Consider the following 21,548-nt stretch of genomic DNA (forward strand, 5'->3'; position numbering starts at 1 on the left):
ATGGCGACAAGAGAGCGGTGCCGACCACGTGGGGCGCAGGCCGCAAGTAGTACGGGGGCGTGTGGCCGCTCGCTGCCCGCCCCCCCCTTCCCGGCGCGGCGGGGCCGGGCGGCCCCAGGGCGGGCGGGCCCGGCCGCGTTGCCGGGATACCCGGTGGCTGAGAGGCCCCTCCGCCAATCGCGGCGGGGCGGGGGCGGGCGCCGTGACGGTTGCGGGGCGGCGGTGGCCGGGAGGGCTCAGTCCGGCCGCGGCAGCCTCCGCAGCATGGTGGCTACCGCCGCGCTCCCGGCCGCCGGCCTCTTCTACTGGGTGGGCGCGCTGGGCGCTCTCTACGCGGCGGCGCTGGCCTCGTACCGCCTTCTGGCCGGGCTCCGCGTCTGGGTGCTGGGTACCGGCGCCGCCGCCGTGGGGCCGGCGCTGGGCGCCTGGGCAGGTGAGTGCGCGTCCCGGCCGCCCCCGCCGCGGCTCTTTCTCTGGTGACTCCCGGGCCGGGGCAGGGACCTCGCGGGGGAGCGGCCTCGGCCTGGCGGGGAGGGGGACGCGGGCGGCGGGGACGGGCCCTCCCCTCGGAGGGACCGGGGCAGTCTGGCGGAGCGCCCGTGGGGCGACAGCCAGGTCCGGGGCTGGCTGGTCTGGGGCAGCGTCTGAGGGACCGGCGGGTTCCACTGCTCTGCCGAGTGGGCCCCCGACTAGCCGGGAGCCGCTCTCAAGCTCCCCAGGAAACGTGCGGGAGCAGAGCACGCCGGTCGGGTCGGTCCTGAGAGAAGCGCCGATTGTTGGGACTTGCGGGCGGGCAGGCGGACGCGCATGGCGTGTGTGAACTTGGTGTCTCCAGGGCGGCCGGGCGCGCAGCGCGGCTCCGGGGCCGCTCCGCAGTTCCCAGCGCTGCCGGGGCCGCTCCGCAGTTCGCAGCGCGGCCGGTCGGTGCGCGCCGCCCCCTCCGCGCCGGCCTCGCACCTCATCGCTGACGTCAGGCCCGCCCCGTCCCCGCCGCCCCCGGAGGAGCGGCCGCTCCCGGCGCAGCGGAGGCCGCGCGGCCCCTGCCCGGCACCGGGAGCCCTGCGAGCGAACGGCGGCAGCCGCGGGTGCCCAGGGAGAAGAGCTGTGCTGGAGGGGGAGGGAAGAGCCGTGCCGAGAGCGGCGGGAGAACAGCGGAGCGGCGCGAAACTTATGCCGTCTCCGTCTGCTCCTGCAGCTCGGCCCCTCCTCGGTCCCGTGCCGCGCTCGGGAAGGGGCTGAAGCACGAGTGGCCCTCCCTTTGGAGGGGGTGACAGTAGCGGTGGCCGGGAGGGGGTGGCGGCAGCATTTAGCTGGCATCCCTGAAATACAGGAGCGCTGTGGAAGTACTGCAGAGGCTATTACCACGGTAATTTCAGTGCTACGCTGCTCTAACTTTTCTCAGTACTTCGATTCCTGGTTAGAGGAGCCGCGCTGGGAAAAGAGAGTTTGTTCCATCCGAGTCTGCCGCTGCCTTTAAGTAATGATGAGATGATAGAAAGGGCTTCTCTGCTGGTGTAACAGATCAGGCCAAGGGAATTTTCAAATCCATTATTGGAAAAGTTATTGGAAAGGGCAAGTTTTGTGCTTGATTGGGAATTGATAAGATGGGCCACAAAAATAATTGTAGCGTGTAAGGGGTGTGAGTTTAAGGTGAGATGACACTTTAAAAGGCTGCAAAAGGTATTTCCTTTCATCAAAGGGAGTAGGAGGACATCAGATGCTCAGCTGCTGCAGCTGCTTCCAGGTGCCAGACCTGTAGGCAGAGTAGCCCTGCAGGTTGATTGCTGGGCTTATGACTGTGCTCCCCCCATAACCTCTGCAGCCAGCACAGAACTTGTATGTGAACACATGCCTGGGTAGTTGAATGTCTGCTTGTGTGAGACACCAGTAAAGCAGCACTGCTACTCACAGCATACATAATGCCAGAGCATGTCATGAGTCCTGTGTTTACAGGCTTGAAGTGCAGCAGCCGTGCCTTGGATAAGTAACAGCTTGACATACAAATAACTAAGGCCCAGGTGTTCCTTTCAGCTGCAGAAACGTTATGCCTGTTAAAGATATGGCTGGCACAGGACACCCAAACCTTCTTTGACTTTCTAATATGGGTTTTGAATATATTACTGCATTATCAGTTGCCTGCTGACTTGTGGTGCATCACAGAAATCTTAGTGGCCACTTGAGCTTGTTTTGCATTGTTTCAAACATGGAGGTCTGCTGTGCTTGAGCCAAATGCCAGCTTATCAGCTGGAACCACAAACTGTAAACAGCAGATCTTCCCACAGTCACATCCTCAAACATCCAGAGAACTGCAGTGCAAATGTCCTCTGTCACTGTCTTAAGCAAGTGCAGGCAGCAGTGGGCCACTGTATGTGGCCAATGGCTGCTCACAGAAGTTGTTCTTTCTCTGCCAAGATTGTGATGTTCAAGGCAGGGAGGAAGAGGAGCACTGGCAGCACAGCTAAATTCTATGTTTATTGCTCTGCTCTGAACTGGGAGCACTGCTGCAGTGTCAAGGAGAATGGAGAAATGAGGTGATGATGCCTGCTGTCACTGTAGGAAGACATGTGGCCATCATGAGTTAGCTGTTGTGTGTCCTCTGTGTGCAGCTGATGCAGGTGAGATGCTGCTTTACTGGGACAGCTGCTGTAGTCTCCAGCTGAAATGAAGAGAGGTTGTCTTAGTCTGAATAAGCACTGGGGTGGTTTGCCCTGAAGTGTGTTGTGGCTGGGCAGGCTCTCTGTTTTCTGTCATGGAAAGGAAGATGGAGGCACAGCTGCAGATATGTTGGGTCACCTTGATTGGCAAATTACTAAGTAATACTGTAGGAAGAAGTGCATTTCCTTTTTTTCTGATATTTTAAAAAACAGTGGTTTTGATGCTAATTGGCTGCTGTAGTTATTGTGTCAATGTATTCCTTCTAGTGCACAACTAGAGAGCAACTTTATAAAAACCCTAAAACACAAGTCCTTTTGGAAGGACTTCTTACTGCCCTTGAACTCTTCTGTACATTTGAAATTGGGTTGCAAATTTTTTCCTTGTTTTCTTAGAGATTTTTTCAGATGCATATATGCAATTGCTTCTGTGTATGCTTGATATAACTTACTGGTATTTAAAAAGAGGGGATGTGAGGAGGAGGAACCACTATGTGAAGTGGTAATGTACTCTGGAAAAACTAGGTTTGTACTACTTGAAATAGCACCTCTTTTGACAAAAAGTTAGTTTTTCTACAGTCACAGTTATGTGTGAAGGTCTGCATGCAGCTGTTCTGGTTTTTCTCTCTGTATAACTTGCATCTGGCTTGGTTTTTGGCTACTGTACTGTTAAGTACAGTATGGAAGTTGGGTGGATGTCTCAAACGTGAGATTTCTGGGTGCCTTTTGAGAGACTATACAGTGAAAACTCCTGGGTTGAATGTTCTGCCTTTAATGTGCTTCACAAGTTGGTAAAAGAGGAAAAAAATAACAGTTCCTTTGATTTAAAAACAATGTAGCTAAATAAACAACAGACTCAACAGGACCAGAGTGCTAAGGAGTCATTCTGAATTCACCAAGAGTACAGCAAAGATGTGGTTGTTCCTCTGCCTCCCTCTAGGCAGACAGATCTGTTGGTAGTGCTGATTGTTGCGATCCATAGTTGTATTTCCTTAGGTTGGATGAGAGTCCTGTTCTTCTCCCATTGATGGTAGTGGCAGGCAGCCACCTTGCTTCTCTGCCATTGAAAACTGGGTGTATTCTGGAGTACAGAGTGTCTGGAGCAGGGAACTGTCTGCTGCTGTTACAGCTCCCATTTGGAGAGTTGCCGTGTCTCCTATTTTAGGAAGCCGCCTCTTTTGCAGGAAAACATGAAATCATTCTTCTCCTTCCCTTGAGTAACTTGGCGAAATGAATTCAAAATCCTATAGTGATTTAGGCTGGGAGGGACCTCAGGAGGCTTGCAGTCCAACCTCCTGTTTGGAGCAGGGTCAGCTGTGTAATCAGAGCAGTTCAGTGTATGCAGATAATCAACTCTGCATGTTCAATACACACGGGCAGCGCAAATTGGATTGATCTGGTACTCTAAAGCATCCAACGTCTTGGTTGTGTGGGTGCTTAAACTTTTTGTTTCTTTTTCTCCTGTCTCAACATTGCAAATATTTTGATGATAAATGCGGGGTTTTTTCCCCCCAATTTTCTGTAGCTGAAGCAATGTGTTAACTGGAAACAAAATTATTTTGATTATGTGAGTTGCCATATGACACTTGAAGAAAAGTCCTGCTTTCTTTCAAGCCTCACAGTGTCTTAGAAAAGCATCCACTTCTTCTCCTCTATCTTCAATGCCTCTGATAGAGTCATGGTTGAATAATTGTACATTTAGTGGCTACAAGATATCTGCTAGTGGTGATGCTTTCTCATGTGGTGAATACAGCTGTACAGTTGTATTTGGGCCAACAAAGGTTTGTGAAGATGAGCTTGCCTTAATTAAGCTTCTTGGAGTTTATTCACTAACGTGCAAAATTAACTAAATGTGGGCAATTTGCTCTAGGTTTCTTAAAAAAGAATTTGAGAGGTCGTTAATCAGGGTGGTGCTCTCAACTGCCTCTAACTTTCTGTAATTTGATTTTGATTTTATTCAGTCTTTAACCATTCTTTCCCTGTGTAAATATTTAACAAAAACTTTGAGCAGTAGAAAGCTGGATGACCCTCTCTGCCTTCTTGCTGGCTTCTTTTACTTAATAAGGGCCATGCATATCCAGCATCTAAAAATAGCAACTTGTGCATCAGGACCACTGAGGGAGACATGAAAAATGTATGTAACTGGGTACATGAGCAGTCGAGTAGATACTTCTTTGTGTCTGTACAGTCAGGTCTTTTAAAAACTAAGAATACAGGGGCAATTCCCAAACTCTTGTTGACTAGTAAGTTGAGATAATAACAAGCTCTATGCATCAGACCTTATCAATAATATTATTAAATTAATAAGATGTGATGCTTATGTCAAGAGGAAGAAGTCTAAGAAGAGGACTAGCTGGATTTTGTGCTTTTAAATGGTTTGAGTTAGATTCCATCTGTAAGATTATGCTTTCTGCAGTCCCTACAAATGGTGTCTTATGAAATAGACCCTGATCCTTATAAAGTTCTTGAGGTATCCTTAATGAAATAAGTCAGATGGTAAAATATTTTAGTTACAATTTAAGAACTCCATACAGAGGACATTCACTGCTGATCGGGTGCTAACGACACAGTCAGTGTCGTTTTTCAAACTCCTTAGCATCAAGTGAAATAATTGTTGCCTTAAAGCTTCTTAATTTTTTGCAAGCAAGTTTCAGTCCCGTGTGCACAGACAAGTGCAGTCTTGCTTTGCATGTGTTTCACAATGTGCAGTGATAAACAGTTGAGAGACCGTGTCACAAGTCATTGTTGCAGATTTCAACAGCCACCCTGGAGCAATGTGTGATGAGGGTGTAGTTGGTAGGGAGGTGGAGCAGAAGGGAGTTTCAACCTCTCTGAGCCTTGCTCTCCCTACAGGATGTGAGGGGAGAGGCTTTGCCCAGCTCCCATTTTCCCTGCGCAGGAGGGCTTGGCTGGTGTGTGCAGAGCTTTGGGGGGAGCTTTTGCTTATCTTTAGTTCTTCAGCTGAATCACTTATTCAGGGATTTATCATCTTCAGCACTTCAGGTCCATGGTGAAGGTTTTCTGGCCTTGTTCACAATTCTGGACGCTGCCCTTGTACGAAATAAAGCATGGCACTTGTTAACCTGAAAAGTGATGTTAAGAATGTGTGAAAATATGCCAGCTTGCTTGTAAACTAACTTGTGATCGTGACAGCTTAAGTGAAATGTGCAGACTGAACTCAGAGCATGTTTTGGTTTTTGTATGATTATTTGCAAGCTGCTTCTGAAGGGTTACTGCACTGAAGAGTGGCTCAGAGAACAGTCTGATGCAAGTGTCAAGTGTCCTAATCCTGTCTGTACTTCTTAGGAGTACTGTGCTCCAATGTGTATGGCTTTTTCTTTTCCTAGTTGCCATGTAATATTTCCAAGTATCCATCCTAAATTTTCTCTTCTAAAATTTTAGCTGTCTGCCTCGAGTCATCAGTCCTGCTCATAACTTGTAATTTAAAACTCTTCTGTCAACATATCCCTTCAGCCTGTGCTTTGTTGGGCTGAACAAACTTCCAAGCAGTCCAGGAGAAGTGGGATCTCTGACCCTGCTTCTCTAGACTTGGCAGCATGAGCTGTGTGGAGTTTGAGGGGGCTGTAAATCCTTCAGAGACCTTGCAACTCTTGGTGAGTCAGGGAGGCTCTCTAATATTTTTTACATAGGCTACTGCTATTAACATACTCTAAAATCAGTCCTGCTTCCTAGACAGTATAAACTAATGAACCATACTCTGCTGTTTTCTACAATTTTTCTCTTTTTGGTGCTTGCTTATTTCTTTCAGGTGTCTTCATTTGCACATGATGTTGCTGACAGTTTAAAACCTCCACTTAGTAGGATTGCTCAACACTTAGTGCATTGTGTGCTCCTTTTTATACTCTCTGGTCAGAAAAGTAGAGGTAGAGCAACTGCTCAGAGCCCAGATGTCCAGAGTCCCAGTTCTGCTGTGTCCTAGCTGATGGACTTCAGCCCTTCCCTTCTGGCTCATGCCAGCACACTAAATTGTGGCATGAGTGGGCATCAGCAGCCTCAGCATCAACCAACCTCATAATCTACAGCTCTGCAGTTTGATTCAGAATATGAACGAGCTTTGCCCTGTTTATCTGCAGGAGCAGAGAGATGTCTATGGAGGAGGGTTAAATGCTTTTGTATGGTTTTCCCACCTGCAAAAAAACCCAAAAAAACCCCAGCTAATGGTGAGTGGAGGACAGATGTTTGCATTAAGGTGAAAAGAATACCCATCTCTGATAAACAGCCTGAGAGGGAAATGCTTGACAATTTATTAGCCTGGAGATGAATAGCTGTCTTATTTTAAGCTAGCTCATTCTCTCAGTCCTCTGTGTGTTTTAAAGTAGGAATACTTGTAATGGAAACTAGTTACTTAAAACTAGAGAATTTACACAAAGATGTAATCTAGAGTAATATCATGCTCCAGTTTCTTTGGCTTGCTCTTTGTGAGTGTGCTTCCCTCACTTTGGGAAGATTACCTGTGAGGTTCCCTGGTGACAGCAAGGAAAGGCATTGTGTAGAAGTGGGGAGTGTCTTCAGCAAGGAAGTCCCATCTGGAATTGTGCTGGGTGTTAGTGCCAGTTAGGTAAATGCAATCCTGTGTAAGGAACAAGTAAGCTGGCAGGAGACCCTGAGGGCAGAGCTGAGAGTGTCCTTTGGGAAAACTCCACCTGGGAATTTTTTTTTTTGGTAGGTGGGTGAAATACATGGTTCTTGGTCTTGTGAATATATTAATTCCTAATCCATAGGGTGGGGATGAACATCTCTGCTATGGAAGGGATAACAGTAAGAAGATATCTTTCCTGATTATTCTAACAGAAATGACAAATGTGATTCTTTAGGCCTGTATATGAACAAAAATGTGGGATAAACTCTGTAACTAGTAGGTAAAACACCCATGTGTTGGGCTTGCATGGTTTCATCACTTACCTAAGTTGCTACCTCTTGCTTCAAATGACTTCTGGTGCTCACTTACTGATAAGTTTTGGAAAATGTGGGTGCGTAGAGAAAAGCCAAAGATTTTTCAGATTGAGTACATTAATATCTGAAAATGCTAGAATTAGGGCAATTAAAGTTCCTTCCCCTGTATTACATTTAATCACACAAAAGAATTCTACCTTAAATCTGCTATTTTTTGACTCCTGATTTAACCTTAAAATAATATATTGTTTTTCAAATCTGTGAAAGTTCCCAGATTCCTGGAAATAATGTCTAGAGCAGTGCACCATCACCCACTTGGTGAGTCATTAGCAGTGCTGAAATCCTGTTCCACAATTTAAGCATCTCCAGCTAACATGGGAAGAGAGCTATATACAGAATTTCCTACTGAGCTTCTAATTCACTCTGTTGCCCTCAGCAGCAGATGGTGACACCTAAAAGCCTGAGGTTTGGTTGTAGGTTTTGAAAGAAACCTCTTGTTTAGTAGTTCTTAAAACTGGAGTTGAGATGTCCAGAAGCTGAGCCTCAGGGAAAATGGTGCCTGTTCCATTGTTTCTTCTACTCCTTTTGCCATTTTTGTTACCCTTCCTCCTTCTTTCTCTCCTGAGGGTTCTCTCATGTTTCTCCCATGATTCAGTTGCCTGTCAATTGTGGAAGACAGCTGGGTGGCTCAGCTTCAGGCATGGTGTGTGTATATGCAGAATTTACTGTCTGGTTGACTGTACAGATTTGGTTTTGGTCGCATGTTTGGTTTTTTCTGTTTTTTACACCTCCCTTCTATTTTGTCCTCTTAAGCAATTGTGAGCCACGTGTTCCAGAGGGGTGTATTCCATCAGTCATGCAGAGGGACAGCTGTGTTTCCACTTCTTGAAGAGCTCTGTACTTACTAGACAAAGAAGAGCAGCCTTGAGGAGCTCAGCTCTAGGGCTTTTAATCACAGCAATTTTTCCACAGGATTTTCACGTATGTTAGAAGGCTACCACAGAAGCACAGAGGGAGAAAAGCTGTAATGAGAGAAGGGGAATGGGAGGTGGTAAGCTCAATGGGACAAAGGTTTTTGTTGCTGATGGGAGGAAACTGTTGTGCAGGCACTAAAGAGTCTGGTCTCCTTACAAGGTATCTGGTCCCTGCCTTTACATGGAGAGGTTTGCAGATGTGTGTGAGGATACATACAGATATAGAAATATTTCTCTGCCTTCTGCTTTCCATTTCTGCAGCTGCTGCTACCCAACCAACACTTGCTTATGCTTGCATGCTGCTTCCCCACACTCTACTTCATCACTGGATCCTTATTCCAACAAGTCCTGCTTTCACATTCCTCTGTGACTGGCTGATCTGTTTCTCCAGAACTCTTCCATTGTTCTGAAGTCTCTGGAAGACTGGTTTCCCCTAGGCTTTGTGCCCCTTTGCTCCCTTCCCCAGGATTCTTATCCTGCCAGCAAAGGTGCTTAATCTAGAAACTTGTTATTCTCTATTATTTTGCATAAATATTTTTTTCTTGAAAGAGGTGTATATGCCCAGTATTCCTGCTGTCTCAGTCCCATCTGCCAAAGGGCTCTCCATCCCCAGAGTGTGGATTCAGTATGGCTCATGAGTCAGCTCTCTAACAGGAGGGAGAAGCATCAAGGATAGGGCAGTAAAGGATCAATGCGCTGCTGGAAGAAGCTGCTACCCTGCCTGTAGTTGAACAAGGGATTAGACTTAGGATGTCTTGCAGTTTGTTCCTGCCCTCAGTTGTCCTGCACGTCCAATGCAGTGTTTGTATGGCATGGCAGAAAGGGATGTGTACTCCTGTCAACTCACAGAGGTGTGCTTAAAGGCAAGTTACCTGTCCTGATACAAACTCTTTACCTCAGTCTTTTCGTCCAGGTAGACCCAGATCTATAGCAAAACTTTTGGGGCTCCTCAACTTGGTGTTTGTTCCTAGATTTTGATCTAGAGCCCTCCATTTGGTTCTTCTCCTTGGGTGTTCACTCTAACCTCCAGAACCTTGTTCATGTTCCTTTGCACTGGAATCAGTTTGCTGACACTCTCACATGATTTCAGCTTATAAATGAGATGCCGTTGTTCACAAGAGTGAGTGTGTGTTTTTACATCATGGCTTTCTGATGTAAAAGTTTGGTGGGGAGAGAGAAAGTGGATGGAGAGCTCTTACCTTGCTTCTTTCTTCCTTATGCTGGCACAGAGGTTGGTCTGTTTGTGTGATGATCCGCTTAAGGAGTGTGCCCTGCAGAAAATTAGTCCCTTGGGGCTATTTATGCTCCATAGTCTGCTTGGTCATATGAATTCCAGTGCTGGTGGAACAGAAGGGAAACTTGGTAGTACTATGGAACTGTATGTTGAAGATTCAGCTGAGCCCTGTGGTCAGCTTGAGTTGCTCTGAGACCAGGCTGCTGGTCTTTTTGGCTGCTGCCAAAAGAATTGTGGCTGCTCTGGTTGCTGGCTGGGAGCTCTTGGTGCTTCCCTCACATTCCCTCAGTCCATGTGTGGTGGTGCTGCTGGTGAGGTCCTTGTGTGGCTGGCCTCTAACTCTGCAAGCAGGACCAGCTGCAGTCAGCTGGGTCAGCTTCCTGAGCTGCCTGGAAAGCAGTTGGCAATCAGATACTGAGGAAGCAGGTAGGCATGGATTGCTGGGTGATGCCCTGCAGCTGAGCTGGCTGAAACTGAGCCTGAAATTGCAGGAGCCTGTTGTTAGTTCTGTTGCTTGGTCCCATCTCGATGGGCTGTTCCAAAGTCTTGTTTTGCTGGGTTCTTTGTGGGTCAAGATGGGTGGCACGTACCTCTTGTGTGTTTGAGAGGATTGTTTATGAGTTGCAGAGTATGATTTTGGAAGTCCCTGCTAACAGGTTTTAACTAGCTCCTTTCCTTTTCAAAGACTAGGATAATGGTGTTGTGTTGGTTTGATAGCTAGGGTTATTAATTTTAAGAAAGAAACCTCTTTGTCATTCCTTCTACAATAGTTCATAACATTGTTCTTCCTGTGACCTTGTCCTTGGGGACAGACAGGTTGTGCTTGGCTGTGTTTCAAACTCTTCCTCTGGTAACCAAATTCTTGATGCTTTAGAGTGTTTGAAAGTGGTGGGGTGGGAATCTGTTAATCTGAAAGTCTTTGTAAGCCAAGAAATTTTAGTAAAATGAAAGAGGTGGATTTTCAATCTGCCAGCTAGGCAGAATTTTGGTAGCATCTCATCTCAGCTGGATTTGTCACTTGGTTGCTGTTGCTGGTTGTGGTTAAATCAAAGTGTAGAATTTCTGATGTAAAACACTGCCTTGGCAACATTTGAAAATAATGCATTTGTTCAGAAAAATGTGTGATGCTCCAGCATAGACTAGCTTGTTTCAGTCATCGTTAGTAAGCTTTGGATTGAAACTGTATTTCTTGTGCACTAACCTAGAATTAGTCTCCTCAAACTGACTTTCAGCACAAATTCTTTACCAAGTGAGGAAGCAGATTTGAGTAACAATATATCTTTTTTTAATAAAAGCATGTTGTTTTAGAGTAGCCTTTACTGTAGCAGTTGGTTTATATTTTCAAGCTTTACTTTGGGGGGAATTAGTACTATGGGATGCATGTAAATATGGGATGCTGATTAAAACTTTGAATGCCCAGTATGGTACTATATGCTGATATTCTTACTAGCTGTGGATTTTCTGCAGTGTGAAGTTGGCTGTTATTCCTAAATCTTGGAGCAGTGATCCTGTTCTTAAAAAGTTGGGGTTTTTTTTCCCCTCTCCTTGTCTTCCTTCAGGTATCTTAGTTCCTTAGATACAAGGAATTATGACTACTACTTTCTCTAGCCACACTGGCTGCTTTCAGCAGGAATGGTGCACCTAAATTCACTGCTCTGACAGTTTGCCTGTGCAGTGGGCTGCTCATCCTCTAACCAGGCTATGCTGTGCCCCAGCTGTGTTTGTCCTGTGCTTGTGGGACAGCAGTGCTTTGGTGAGGTGGCACTGGCTGTCTGCGTGCTAAGAAAGGTTTACGGACCTGAAGGAGAGCAGTAGGAATGCTGGAACAGGTCCCATTGGCGGGGGGGAGCTTTGTTCAATTTTGAGGGGTCTTTTTAAACAGAGAGTAGAAGGACCTGTGGATAATAAAGCTGCTTTATCAGTCTGGTTCTGATCAGTGGACTGAAGGTGCCAAGATCAGTCTATGCAGATGTGGTGAGAATGACCTCCATTGATCTTTCTGGTGTCTGACTTCTAAAGGAGGGTTTTCTCTTGGACTGGAGAGAGAAGTTCAATTGCTGGCCCCCAGTCCCACTCAAAGAGGAGTTGGGGAATCACTAAGGTTGTGAAAACCTTTTCTGCTGTGGAACCTATAAAGTTCTCTAAATCAAAGAGTCCTTGAGAAGTTGGGATAGGAGGGCTGCAAGAATGGGATGTCAAAAATGAAGGAAAGCAGCAAGTAGAGGAGAGATGGGGCAGGAGGTATCTAAAGTCATGGATACAGGCTGGTATCTAAAGTACAGGGAGCTAGAGGGGTACAAACCTATTGAGCATGCTGCTTTCCAGAGCATCCTGGCAATTGGTGGAGGCTGTTCTCCCTTTATAGCATTGCATCTATGGATAGGGGATGTTGCTGAAAATTCCTCTGAGCTACCTTTTTTTCCAAGCCATGGCTGCTGGTTTCCTTGCTTGGGACAAGCTGAAGAGTCCTGTCACCACTTGCTTGAGTGGACTCTGTAAATGAAAAAGGCATTGGGGAGATTGCAATGAAGACCTTGGAAAGAGGTTGTGGAGGACCTTGATAGGGGAGGCATTTTTCGTTTAACTCTCCATAGAAGTCTCCACTTTGTCAGGGACATGATGCATGTTAAAGACAAGGTGAATAGTGCTGTGCTTGTGCCAGTGTTCCCTGATGGAGCCGGGGCTCAATAGGACCTGAAATCCCTGCATGGTGTGGGCTGGCCCGGAGGTCCTTCCCTCTGCCGGGCGTGTGTGCCCTGGTACCCTGTGCTTGGGACAGAAGCACGCAGGGCTGCTGGCCACGAGCTAAGGGCGAGTTCTCTGCTGCGGGTGGATCCTGTGTGCGGGCCGGCTGCGGACACCCGCGGGGCAGGCGGCAGCGGGGGATGCGGGGAATGCTCTCGGCCGGGCCTCAGCCCAGCTTGGCCCGGGCTGGGCGCGCTGGTGGCTCCGCGCTGCTCCTGTCCGGAGGCAGCGGGGATCCAGCACTCCGGGATCGTGCATGCTTAGTATCGGGCTGATCGCACCCTGCGCCGTGACGCGGGCGTGCTGGGATCAGTGTCCGGGAATAGGACGTGCTCCTGGCACGCCGGGCCTCACGCGTGGGCGCGGAGCAGTAGCTGCAGGGCGCCGGCGCTCCCGGGCCGTCCGTCCGTCCGTCCGCCCCCGCCCTCCCGCCGCGGCGCAGCAGCGCCCCCTGCCGGCCCGCACGGCGCGCCGAAGTGCGGGCGCTCGGGGCCGCCCCGCCGCCCTCCCGGCGGGACCGGCCCCGCTGCCTCCGGTGGGCGGCGGGGGAAGCCCGCCCCGCTCCCGGGCATCCGCTGTCCGCGGGGGAAGGCCGGCCCCGACAAGGGTTAATGCTGCCTCACCTCAGCCGCCCTGCCCGCGGCGGGAGGGGGCGGAGGAGGAGGGGGAGCGGTGCCGTCACTGCGGCGGCTCCCGCGCCGTTACCTAACCGGTGACATAACGGGCTCCCTCCGCTCCGCTTAAGAAGCGCTTGGGGCCATCACGGTGGCCGGCTCGCAGACCCTGCGGGGCCGCGGTGGGGCCAGCCAGTGTGAGCCCTGCCGGGAGCGCATGGCTTTCCCCGCCCGCATTGTCGCTCCTCCCGGGGCGCCCTTGGCTTCCCGCCCCGAGGGGCGGCGGGCTGCCCCGTCCGAGGGCCGGGCGGCGGCGGGGGAGCGCTCCCCGTGTTCTCCTCCCGAAGTTTCCCGGGCGGGCAGGGGATCGGCGGAGCCGCCGTTCAGCGCCGCTCCGTGGGAGCCGCCATCCCGGGCCCGGGGATGCGCGGCCGCCTCGCGTGACAGGGATACTGCCGGGGACACTGGCTAGTCCACGTGCGGCAGCGGGGCCGGGCAGCCTGCGCCAGCCCACGCAGTGCCCGCGGGCGCTTCCTCTGCCTCCCTGCTCTGCCAGGGAGAAGAAAGTGCACCGAATCAATCGTAGCTGAAACATTTAAGGAGGCTTGGTGGGAGCCTCATTTCTGTGAGAAAATCTGGGGAGTTTTCCGCCGGGGGAAATACTGCAAGTTTTCAAGGGCTTGGAGTGAAATATAGAAGGCATCGGCGGGCGTTACTTTATTTAGAAACGGGAAGGCAAAGGCAGCGTTGCCCGAGTTCTTCCTTAAATCTTTAAGGCAAACACCTATTGCAAAACAGTGCCGATACATAAAAACAGTCAAGGATTTCTAGAGCGCTTTAACGTAAGAGTCTCCCTAATGCTTTATGGTAATTTATCGAGGGCATTTCTCATGAGACAACTGTTGCCTTCTAAGTTGATTAACTTGGGCGTGTTAACATTATTCATCTCCTTCCCCCCCCCCCCCCCCCCCCCGGCGGATGGATAGAAATACTTAATTAAAGCGAACGTAATTAAGAGCGTGGGACGGAAGGGACCTCTGTGGAGCAGTAATTACCAAATATGCTCATTTTAGCTGAAACTGTATATATATTCTAGGGTCAAAAAATACAGAGTGGCGTTCAGATTGGCTGGGTTTCCGGCACCGCACAGTCGCCTCTCAGTGCTGCGCGACCCCCGTGTTTATGAATGATGGGGCTGGGCTCGATTGAGCAGCCGGGCGCGCTCGCCGCTGCCGCCGCCGCGCCGGCTGCGGGCAGAGGGCGCTGCCGGGAGCGCTCGGTGCGGACCGAGGGCGTCCTGCTCGCCCAGGTGCGGCTCGGGCTGGGCTCCGCGGCGGCTCCGGGGCACGGAAGCGACGTGATCGGGTCGCTTGCAGTTTAAACAGAGCTGCCCCTTTGTGTCCCCTTCCAGTGCAAAGGCTAGAATGCAAAATGTGGGCTTGAGAAACAGCATACTGTGGAGTACCTCACACTCGTGGTAGGCAGGGTGTCTTTGGAAGATAAGTTTAATGGCTTCCAACAACCTTAATTTCTAGGGGTTGTTGTTGTTTGTATGAACCATCTATTTGAGTAGATTGTTTCTCATTATAATTAGGTAATTTTCAAAGGCAGTAGAAATTTAAATTCTTCTAGTGCTACTTCTCTACATTTGTAAGGCTTACCTTTATAGGATCTTGATAGAATAAAGAATAAAGGCTTGTCAGCTATGGCATCTTTTATCTGTGCTCATCTTTGCATATTTTTAAAAAAACAGTATCTACAAAATATGATCCTGAAGCCATCTTTGCCTCTAACAAGCCATGAGAAACTTATTTCCAGTACGTCTGAGAGGGCTCCACTTTTTAACAGAGATAAAGGTGTTATTTAGAGTTAGGAATTACAAGAGATTTAGAGCCATTCCTAGCACAGCATAAAGATGATTGAAGGCTTGTTGTGGGTCTTGGTGTATGTGCAGTTGTGCTTCAACCTGTGAAAGGGGACACCCTGAGGGGTGTTTTCCTCTCTCCCCAAAAGAGCTACTTTAGCAGTTGGTTTGAGTAAGATTCCACAGATTCTTCATTCCAAAGCAGCCAGGGAGAAGGAAGGAAGGGGTTGTATTTGGTGGTAGTTTGTGTCTTGGATAGCAAGAGGCAGCTTAAATGGTCCAGTCCACCATTTTTTGTCCTTGGGAACTGATGGTTTGGGTGACCTAAAGTTTTAGCTGTTTCCAGTCATGAAAACACAAACATAAGATTCTACTAGGAGATCCAGTATTGTCTCTAAACAATATGATTTTGGTTCTTGCTTAATGTGAACTGCTTTGCTAATTAGCTCAGATGGCTTCTTATTCTAAACCCTTCCATTTTTATTATCCATTTTAAGTGCTGGAGACTTTCACCTGTAGTGGTCACATTAGTTTCATTTATCCTAGCCAAGCTGCCTACAGATGTAATAAGGATTGTGAATGTCCTGCAGTCCCCCAGTTCTACAGCCTCAAGTGAGGAGCAGTGGGCTGGGTGAAATGGGAGCAGCTCTTTCAGCCTCTTAGGACACTAATGTTTCTTACTTCTGTGTCTAATGGGACACATATTATGTGGCCACTGTGCTCTTACTTAGTCCCAGTAAAACCACGAGGAACTGGCTGTGGAAACTGGTCTGTTCTTCTGGCTTGTCATTGCTGCTGCTGTGCTGGAGTGAAGCTGATGTACATTTGTCCACTTGTTTTCTACTGTATATACATTGAAGGGCCTGAACTTGCATTCTGCAGTTGTTACTCTCCTGATACCTTCACAAGGCCTTGAAAAATTCCCAATGTGATGCTTCCCATACTGCTATTTAGGGGTATCAGATATGTAAGTCTCTGTACTTCAACTTCCTTACTTTTGAGCAGGTTACATGTTTGGGCATGAGTTTTTCCAATTCAGCTGTTCTGCAGAATCCTTATTTTCATACCTCTGTGTCCCTGGAGCTAAGGCTACCTTCTCAGCGTACAGCTTGTTTTAATGTTGCTTCCAGCCAAAATGAATAAAATATCACTGGGTGTCTTCCTGCTCAATTTCTGTTCTACTTCTGAGCAGTTAGGATTTCAGAGAAAGAGAGAGCTTCTGAATGAAATCTCTAAGTCTCACCCCTTTGCAGTTGGATCCTTTTTCTCAGCCTAGAGATATTACAAATTCTGCTGACATTGGCTTCCCTATGCTTGTGTTGGTGAGGGAGGAAGGGCATACATTGTGTGGGTGGTGGGGAGGCAGACCTTTGCTGCTTCAAACAAGAAGTTTTGTTAAGCTTTCCTACTTCTGTTTTTCTTGGGTGGCACATGGCATGATGAGAATTCATGAAGAGGGAAGATCTTGGAGCTATCCTTACACAAAGCAAATGCTTTTGCTGTGCCCAGAGCCATCTCTATACCTGTTCTCCCACAATCTGTTAATGCACTATGGGAGCTGAGGTGTAAAACTTGGGAATGTGATACACATACAGGAATTTCTCCTGAGCCTTAAATGCTGGCCATGACTGATAAATGGATGGTATGAAATAGGAGGTAAGAGCTCTTATATGTCCCCTGCCTGTGTTAATAAGCAAAGGACTCAAACTCTGCAGGGCAGCAAGTGTGCTATATAAATCATGGATTTATATAGCACACTCGTAATATATTTTGTCTGTGACCACACAAGCAAAACATAAAAGCTTTTTTAGAACTGTTGGATGGTGTCCCCTCCCCTGGGCCCCTGGAGGTAGGAAGTTAAACAAAAGTCATTGCTTGGGTAGTTCTGATTTTGGGATTAACTCTGGGGGTTTTGGGAGGGAGCAGATGGAATTAGAATTTAAAAGGGGCCAGTGCAAAGCTTACCAGTAAGCTTGACTCTGTTACATGGAGGTCCACATGGCTATTGCAGAACATAAAGGATCCACAGATCCAAAGGACTGGAAAATCCCTATTAAAAAAAAAATTAAAAGCCCTAGCATTTCAGGAACTCTTCTTGTTTTTTAGAATTTTTAGCTGTTGAAACAGTCACTTAGCAGAAATGTGTCTTAACAGTTGTCTGTTAGACACGAGAACTTCTGAAAAGATCTCCAAGAATGGAAACAGCTTGGGGAAGGATTAGATGTATTAGCTTAGTGGGCTTTTCAAAGTCTTCACACAAATTCAGCAAGGAAGCCAAACTGCTTTGTATTTCAATAGAAAACCAAGAGGTCAGAAAATCTCTGTACAGTGTTGTGTAACTTACTTTTCATATACACTGCAGATCAGGTGTGTTTGCTGACGAATTTATAGATACAGATTTTCTCTTCACATGCAGAATCTTTCTCTTTCTTGGAAGATGAAACTTGAAAAAGGAGTGACTTGTGTGGGTAGTAGGCTGGTGCAGAGAATGGGAAGGTGACAGTGCAGGCATATTAGGGATCTTGAAACACGTTTTAGTATGGCTTGGGCTCATAAATTAAAGGTTCTGGGAGAGCCCTTGCAGCTATTGCATCACTTGCTAAAAATAGCATCTATACTGCATAAGGCAGCCTGTCTGCAGTGTGGAGAGTCTTGAGAATTTAGTGCTTCTTGTGAATGATGTTCAGTCATTTTTACTTCTCACCTAAGCACGTTTTTAATCTGAACTGTGATAGAAAATGAAGCAAAAGGTTTTATTTTCTGTCTCTGAGGGTGGGGTGAGTTTCAAAATAGCATTGTCCACAATTCTGTCTGCAGCATGATTCTAAAAATACATTTTTAAGCTTACTGAAATTACAGTTTAAAGGCACTGATAAATATATTCTTATATTGTAATTGTCAGGGGAGGGGAAGAAAAAAATAGCTTTGTGCAGCTTGAGGTATTCTGCTCTTCTCATCAATCACTTAAAATTTAGCAGGTTTTTTTTTAATTGGCAGTTACACAATGCAAGTGAAATATAAGGCTAATCTGAATTCTTACTAAAAAGCACCCCACAAACCCCAAATCCCTTCTCTTGAAAATTGAATATATATTATACAGTGCTTTTTTTCCTTCTCTTATTTTGAAATCTTAGTCAAGAATCACCAGCAAAGGAGTGTGTTTGTATTCCAGTGGTGTTGCTGAACCAGACAGGTCTGCAGCACAGCATTTTATTTTTAGACTCTAGGTTGCCATTTTTATCCTGTAAAAAATATTCATCAGCGTCTGGGTGACAGGCCATCAATTTTTTTAAATGTGTCAGACCACGTTTTTCCACCTCTCTCTATTTCTCCTTTTATGTTCTGCTATATACATTTCTTTTTTGGGGGGGAAAGGGAGAGGGGGAACGAGGGTACAGATTTTAATTCATGCATTAGATTTTTCAATTCACAGATCTTTAGCGTCACACGGTTCATTCATCTTCTGTGCTCGGCTGCTTACGCATCTTTGCTTATTGTCTGCAGAGGGTGAACTGCTCTGGTGCAAGCAGCAAAGGCATGAGTTGGGCAAAACCAGCCTCCTGCCAGACTGGTCACCTCAGCTGCCCTCTCTGCTTGCCCCAAAATACCCCCACATGGCAGAGCTGTGGAGAAATAGTTTCATGTATGGTTTTGGGGTGCTGGTCAGGTATAAAATTGCTTCTGGGAGAAGCTATTCAAGGTCTCTTTGCAATAAACGGATATGGGCCAGCTGACTTCTAACAATAGAAAATGGGAGATCTCTTCTGGTGTGTAATACTTAGAATTGTTTAGTGCCTGGCAGGAGGGGCTCAAAGCCGCACAGTTTTTGGATGGCGAGGTAGTAACTCACTAAGTGTGAATCTGCAGCACAAATTCCATGGCATGGCAGGAGTGCCACATTGCAGTTGCTTTCTAGGGTGCTGGACTTCAGAACCTCCATGGTGCAGCTGTCCTGTTTATGTGTAGAAAACCTGAGGCTTCCTTAAAGAATTGCTCTTTGTGTCCTTGAAGAGCCTCTGGGTTGGCAGGGAACTGTTGTCATCTGAACAATTGGTAGAGCTGATGTCCCCTCCCTTTTTCCCCTGAACTCAAAGGCGGGAATCTTTCTGTAGCAGTGAGGGGAGTGGCTCTTCAGCTCTGTGTTGGAGAAGAGTTGTTGCTTGTGGGCAGTGGAAGCCAGGGACAACTTGCTGCTGGAGCAGGGATTGCTTGTAACCCAGGCAGGACTCACCTGTGCGGGTGATGGGTTTTCTAGTGGTCTGGCTGCTTACTAAGACTTTTCCTGAATCATGTGGTCTCAAATGCTCACAGGGGGCTGAGAGAAACAAGAAAAAAGGGTGAATATACTATACTAGTAACTGAGGGTCTAAGTCAACTCTATCCTGATTAGTTTTATTTATAATTTTAAAAGTTTTTGAAGTCTTTGGAGCACTGGTACCTAAGATGGCTTGTTGTGGCAGGGCCAAGCTTATGATAAGTAATAGAAGGTATTCTCAAGTACAAGAGCAATAAAATTTTAAGAATGGTTGGTTACTGATACTTTTGGAGTTAGAAGTGGAGATTTAATATGCCTAAACTATATATCCACACATGCTAAACCTGCTTTAAGGGGGAAAAAATGGGTAAGATTTTGATCATATTTGTAGAGATGTAGTAGGTTGACATCTTCCTAAGGGAGGTTCTTGGGTACAATTGTGCACATTTGTTTATGGGAAGATAATATATTGTGCTTATAGTGTGCCTTGTAAACTCCTTAAATGTCTGTAATTAAAAAGTTGCTTATCAACGATAGACTTTATCAGCCATATCAAAGATATGCCTAATCATATTTCTGCTACATGAGCTAATACAGCACTTTCTCGGGGTTAAAACTTGTTTTTGCTTCTGCACAGCTAAGTAGCTGTCCTGATTTGTATCATCCCTCCCTAAATTTGGAACATTTTAATTTTTGCATATCAGAATTTGGAAACCTTAAGGAAGTGGCTTTGTAGAAGAAAGTAAAGTGGTAGGTGGTATTCCAGAAAAAATTAAGTAACCCATGTGTTTGATTTCCTATATCTGTTTTGACTATGATGGGATTGAAACCACACTGTAAATAATTGGTTAAGGATTGGAGACTAGACCTATAATATCATAAAGGGTAATGATATCCAGTTGGAAGGAGTGTTACAGGAAGAAGAGACGAGGCAGCAGCTCTCTGCTTTTGTTTTCAGGGGCTTGCTGCAAGGAGGTTTGTTGGGTGAGAGTAGGGCTGGATGAATGTATGACTCCAAGGCATTTCTTAGCTTTTCAGGAGCTCAGAAGGCTCCATATGGAGGCACCCAGTGGTTCTGGGTGAGCTGATTAGGTCTGGATGGGCTTTTTAGCTGAAAGCTGGCAGGCTGTGTTTTGAAAATATATTCCTGAGAGTCTCCATAGTCTTTTGGTGCTTCTCAGTTTGTTTACTTTTGGTGTATTGTTGATGCAGTGAAATTCTACTCTGTAACTTGCATTTTGAAATGAAGCTTTTAATTCTGGGAGTAGGGAAGGAATATGGTTTTTCTGTTATGTGGAATATGGTTATTTTGGTATTTTAAATGTACTTAATTTTTAAAATTAAATTTTCAGTCTGCAAACCTGTAGTCCAAGGGGATTCTGATAGAGGCTTCCATCAAAGGGTTTCCTAAATATCTAATCTTACAAATTTTGTTATATCCGTTAGATTTACTTGTTCAGTAATATATAAAATAACCTGAAAATTCACAACATCAATTTAAAGGACAGAGAGAAAGTTAAGCAAAGTGAAAGCAAAGTGATGAGTGTCATTGGCTTACCATGATCAAGAGGTAGTGAAGAAATCCAAACTAACAGATGAGTTTCAAAAAGAATAGGAGGAGCTGATACTGTCCCATGTAGGATATAGTTCACCTGGGTGGCTTCTTGTTACAGTCTGTATTACATGCTAAAGGTGTACATGGATTAAAAAAAAAAAGTTATTCTAAAATACCTTAACAGCTTTATCTCATGTGGATTTGTCCAAGATCACCAGCTGTTGTTTAGTAAAGTGCAGGGCTGCAAGATGGAGACAGGAGGAGCATCCTGGAGAGGTATCATTATACTTGACTTCTCAAAATCTCCCCTCAGTACCTCTTGCTGACCACTACCAAAGTCTTGGGTTGGTTGCATCTCTGTTCTGAGCTGGAAGATTTGTTCTTGGGATAAAATGGTTATACTGTGAGAAAGCTTGTCTACACTGTGTTGGGTTTTTTTTCCCTTTGCTTCCAGTAAAATGGTTGGATGTGTGCAAAGACAAAGGAACAGATGATTGCTAACATGGATTTTTTTCCCCCTAATGACCCGATGCATTAGATGTGCCAAGCTTATACAGAATGATGCATTATGCTTGAAATAAACCCAAAGCTTCATTTAGAAATTTCTTCAAGACTGTGTTTTGTATAACTGCAAATAATTCAGGTCCTAGTCGTGAAGCTGTGAAAGGTCAAACAGTGTTTCAAAGGTGCAGAGAAAAGGTTGTATTTAGCACTGCACCAATTTCATGCCCACGGTCTGATC

The 21,548-nt window shown here is 46.6% G+C and overlaps 1 protein-coding gene across 1 annotated transcript in view; it reads left to right on the plus strand.

Moving 5' to 3' along the window:
• HSD17B12 (hydroxysteroid 17-beta dehydrogenase 12) overlaps positions 1-21,548 on the plus strand; it is an 83,114-nt gene continuing 61,566 nt past the window's right edge. The window contains 3 exon segments of the mRNA XM_066552824.1: positions 1-93; positions 95-257; positions 260-433. Of these exon segments, the coding sequence (XP_066408921.1) occupies positions 1-93; positions 95-257; positions 260-433 (430 nt within the window).

Source organism: Molothrus aeneus, chromosome 6, assembly GCF_037042795.1.
Source record: "Molothrus aeneus isolate 106 chromosome 6, BPBGC_Maene_1.0, whole genome shotgun sequence".
NCBI classification, from domain to species: Eukaryota; Metazoa; Chordata; class Aves; order Passeriformes; family Icteridae; genus Molothrus; species Molothrus aeneus.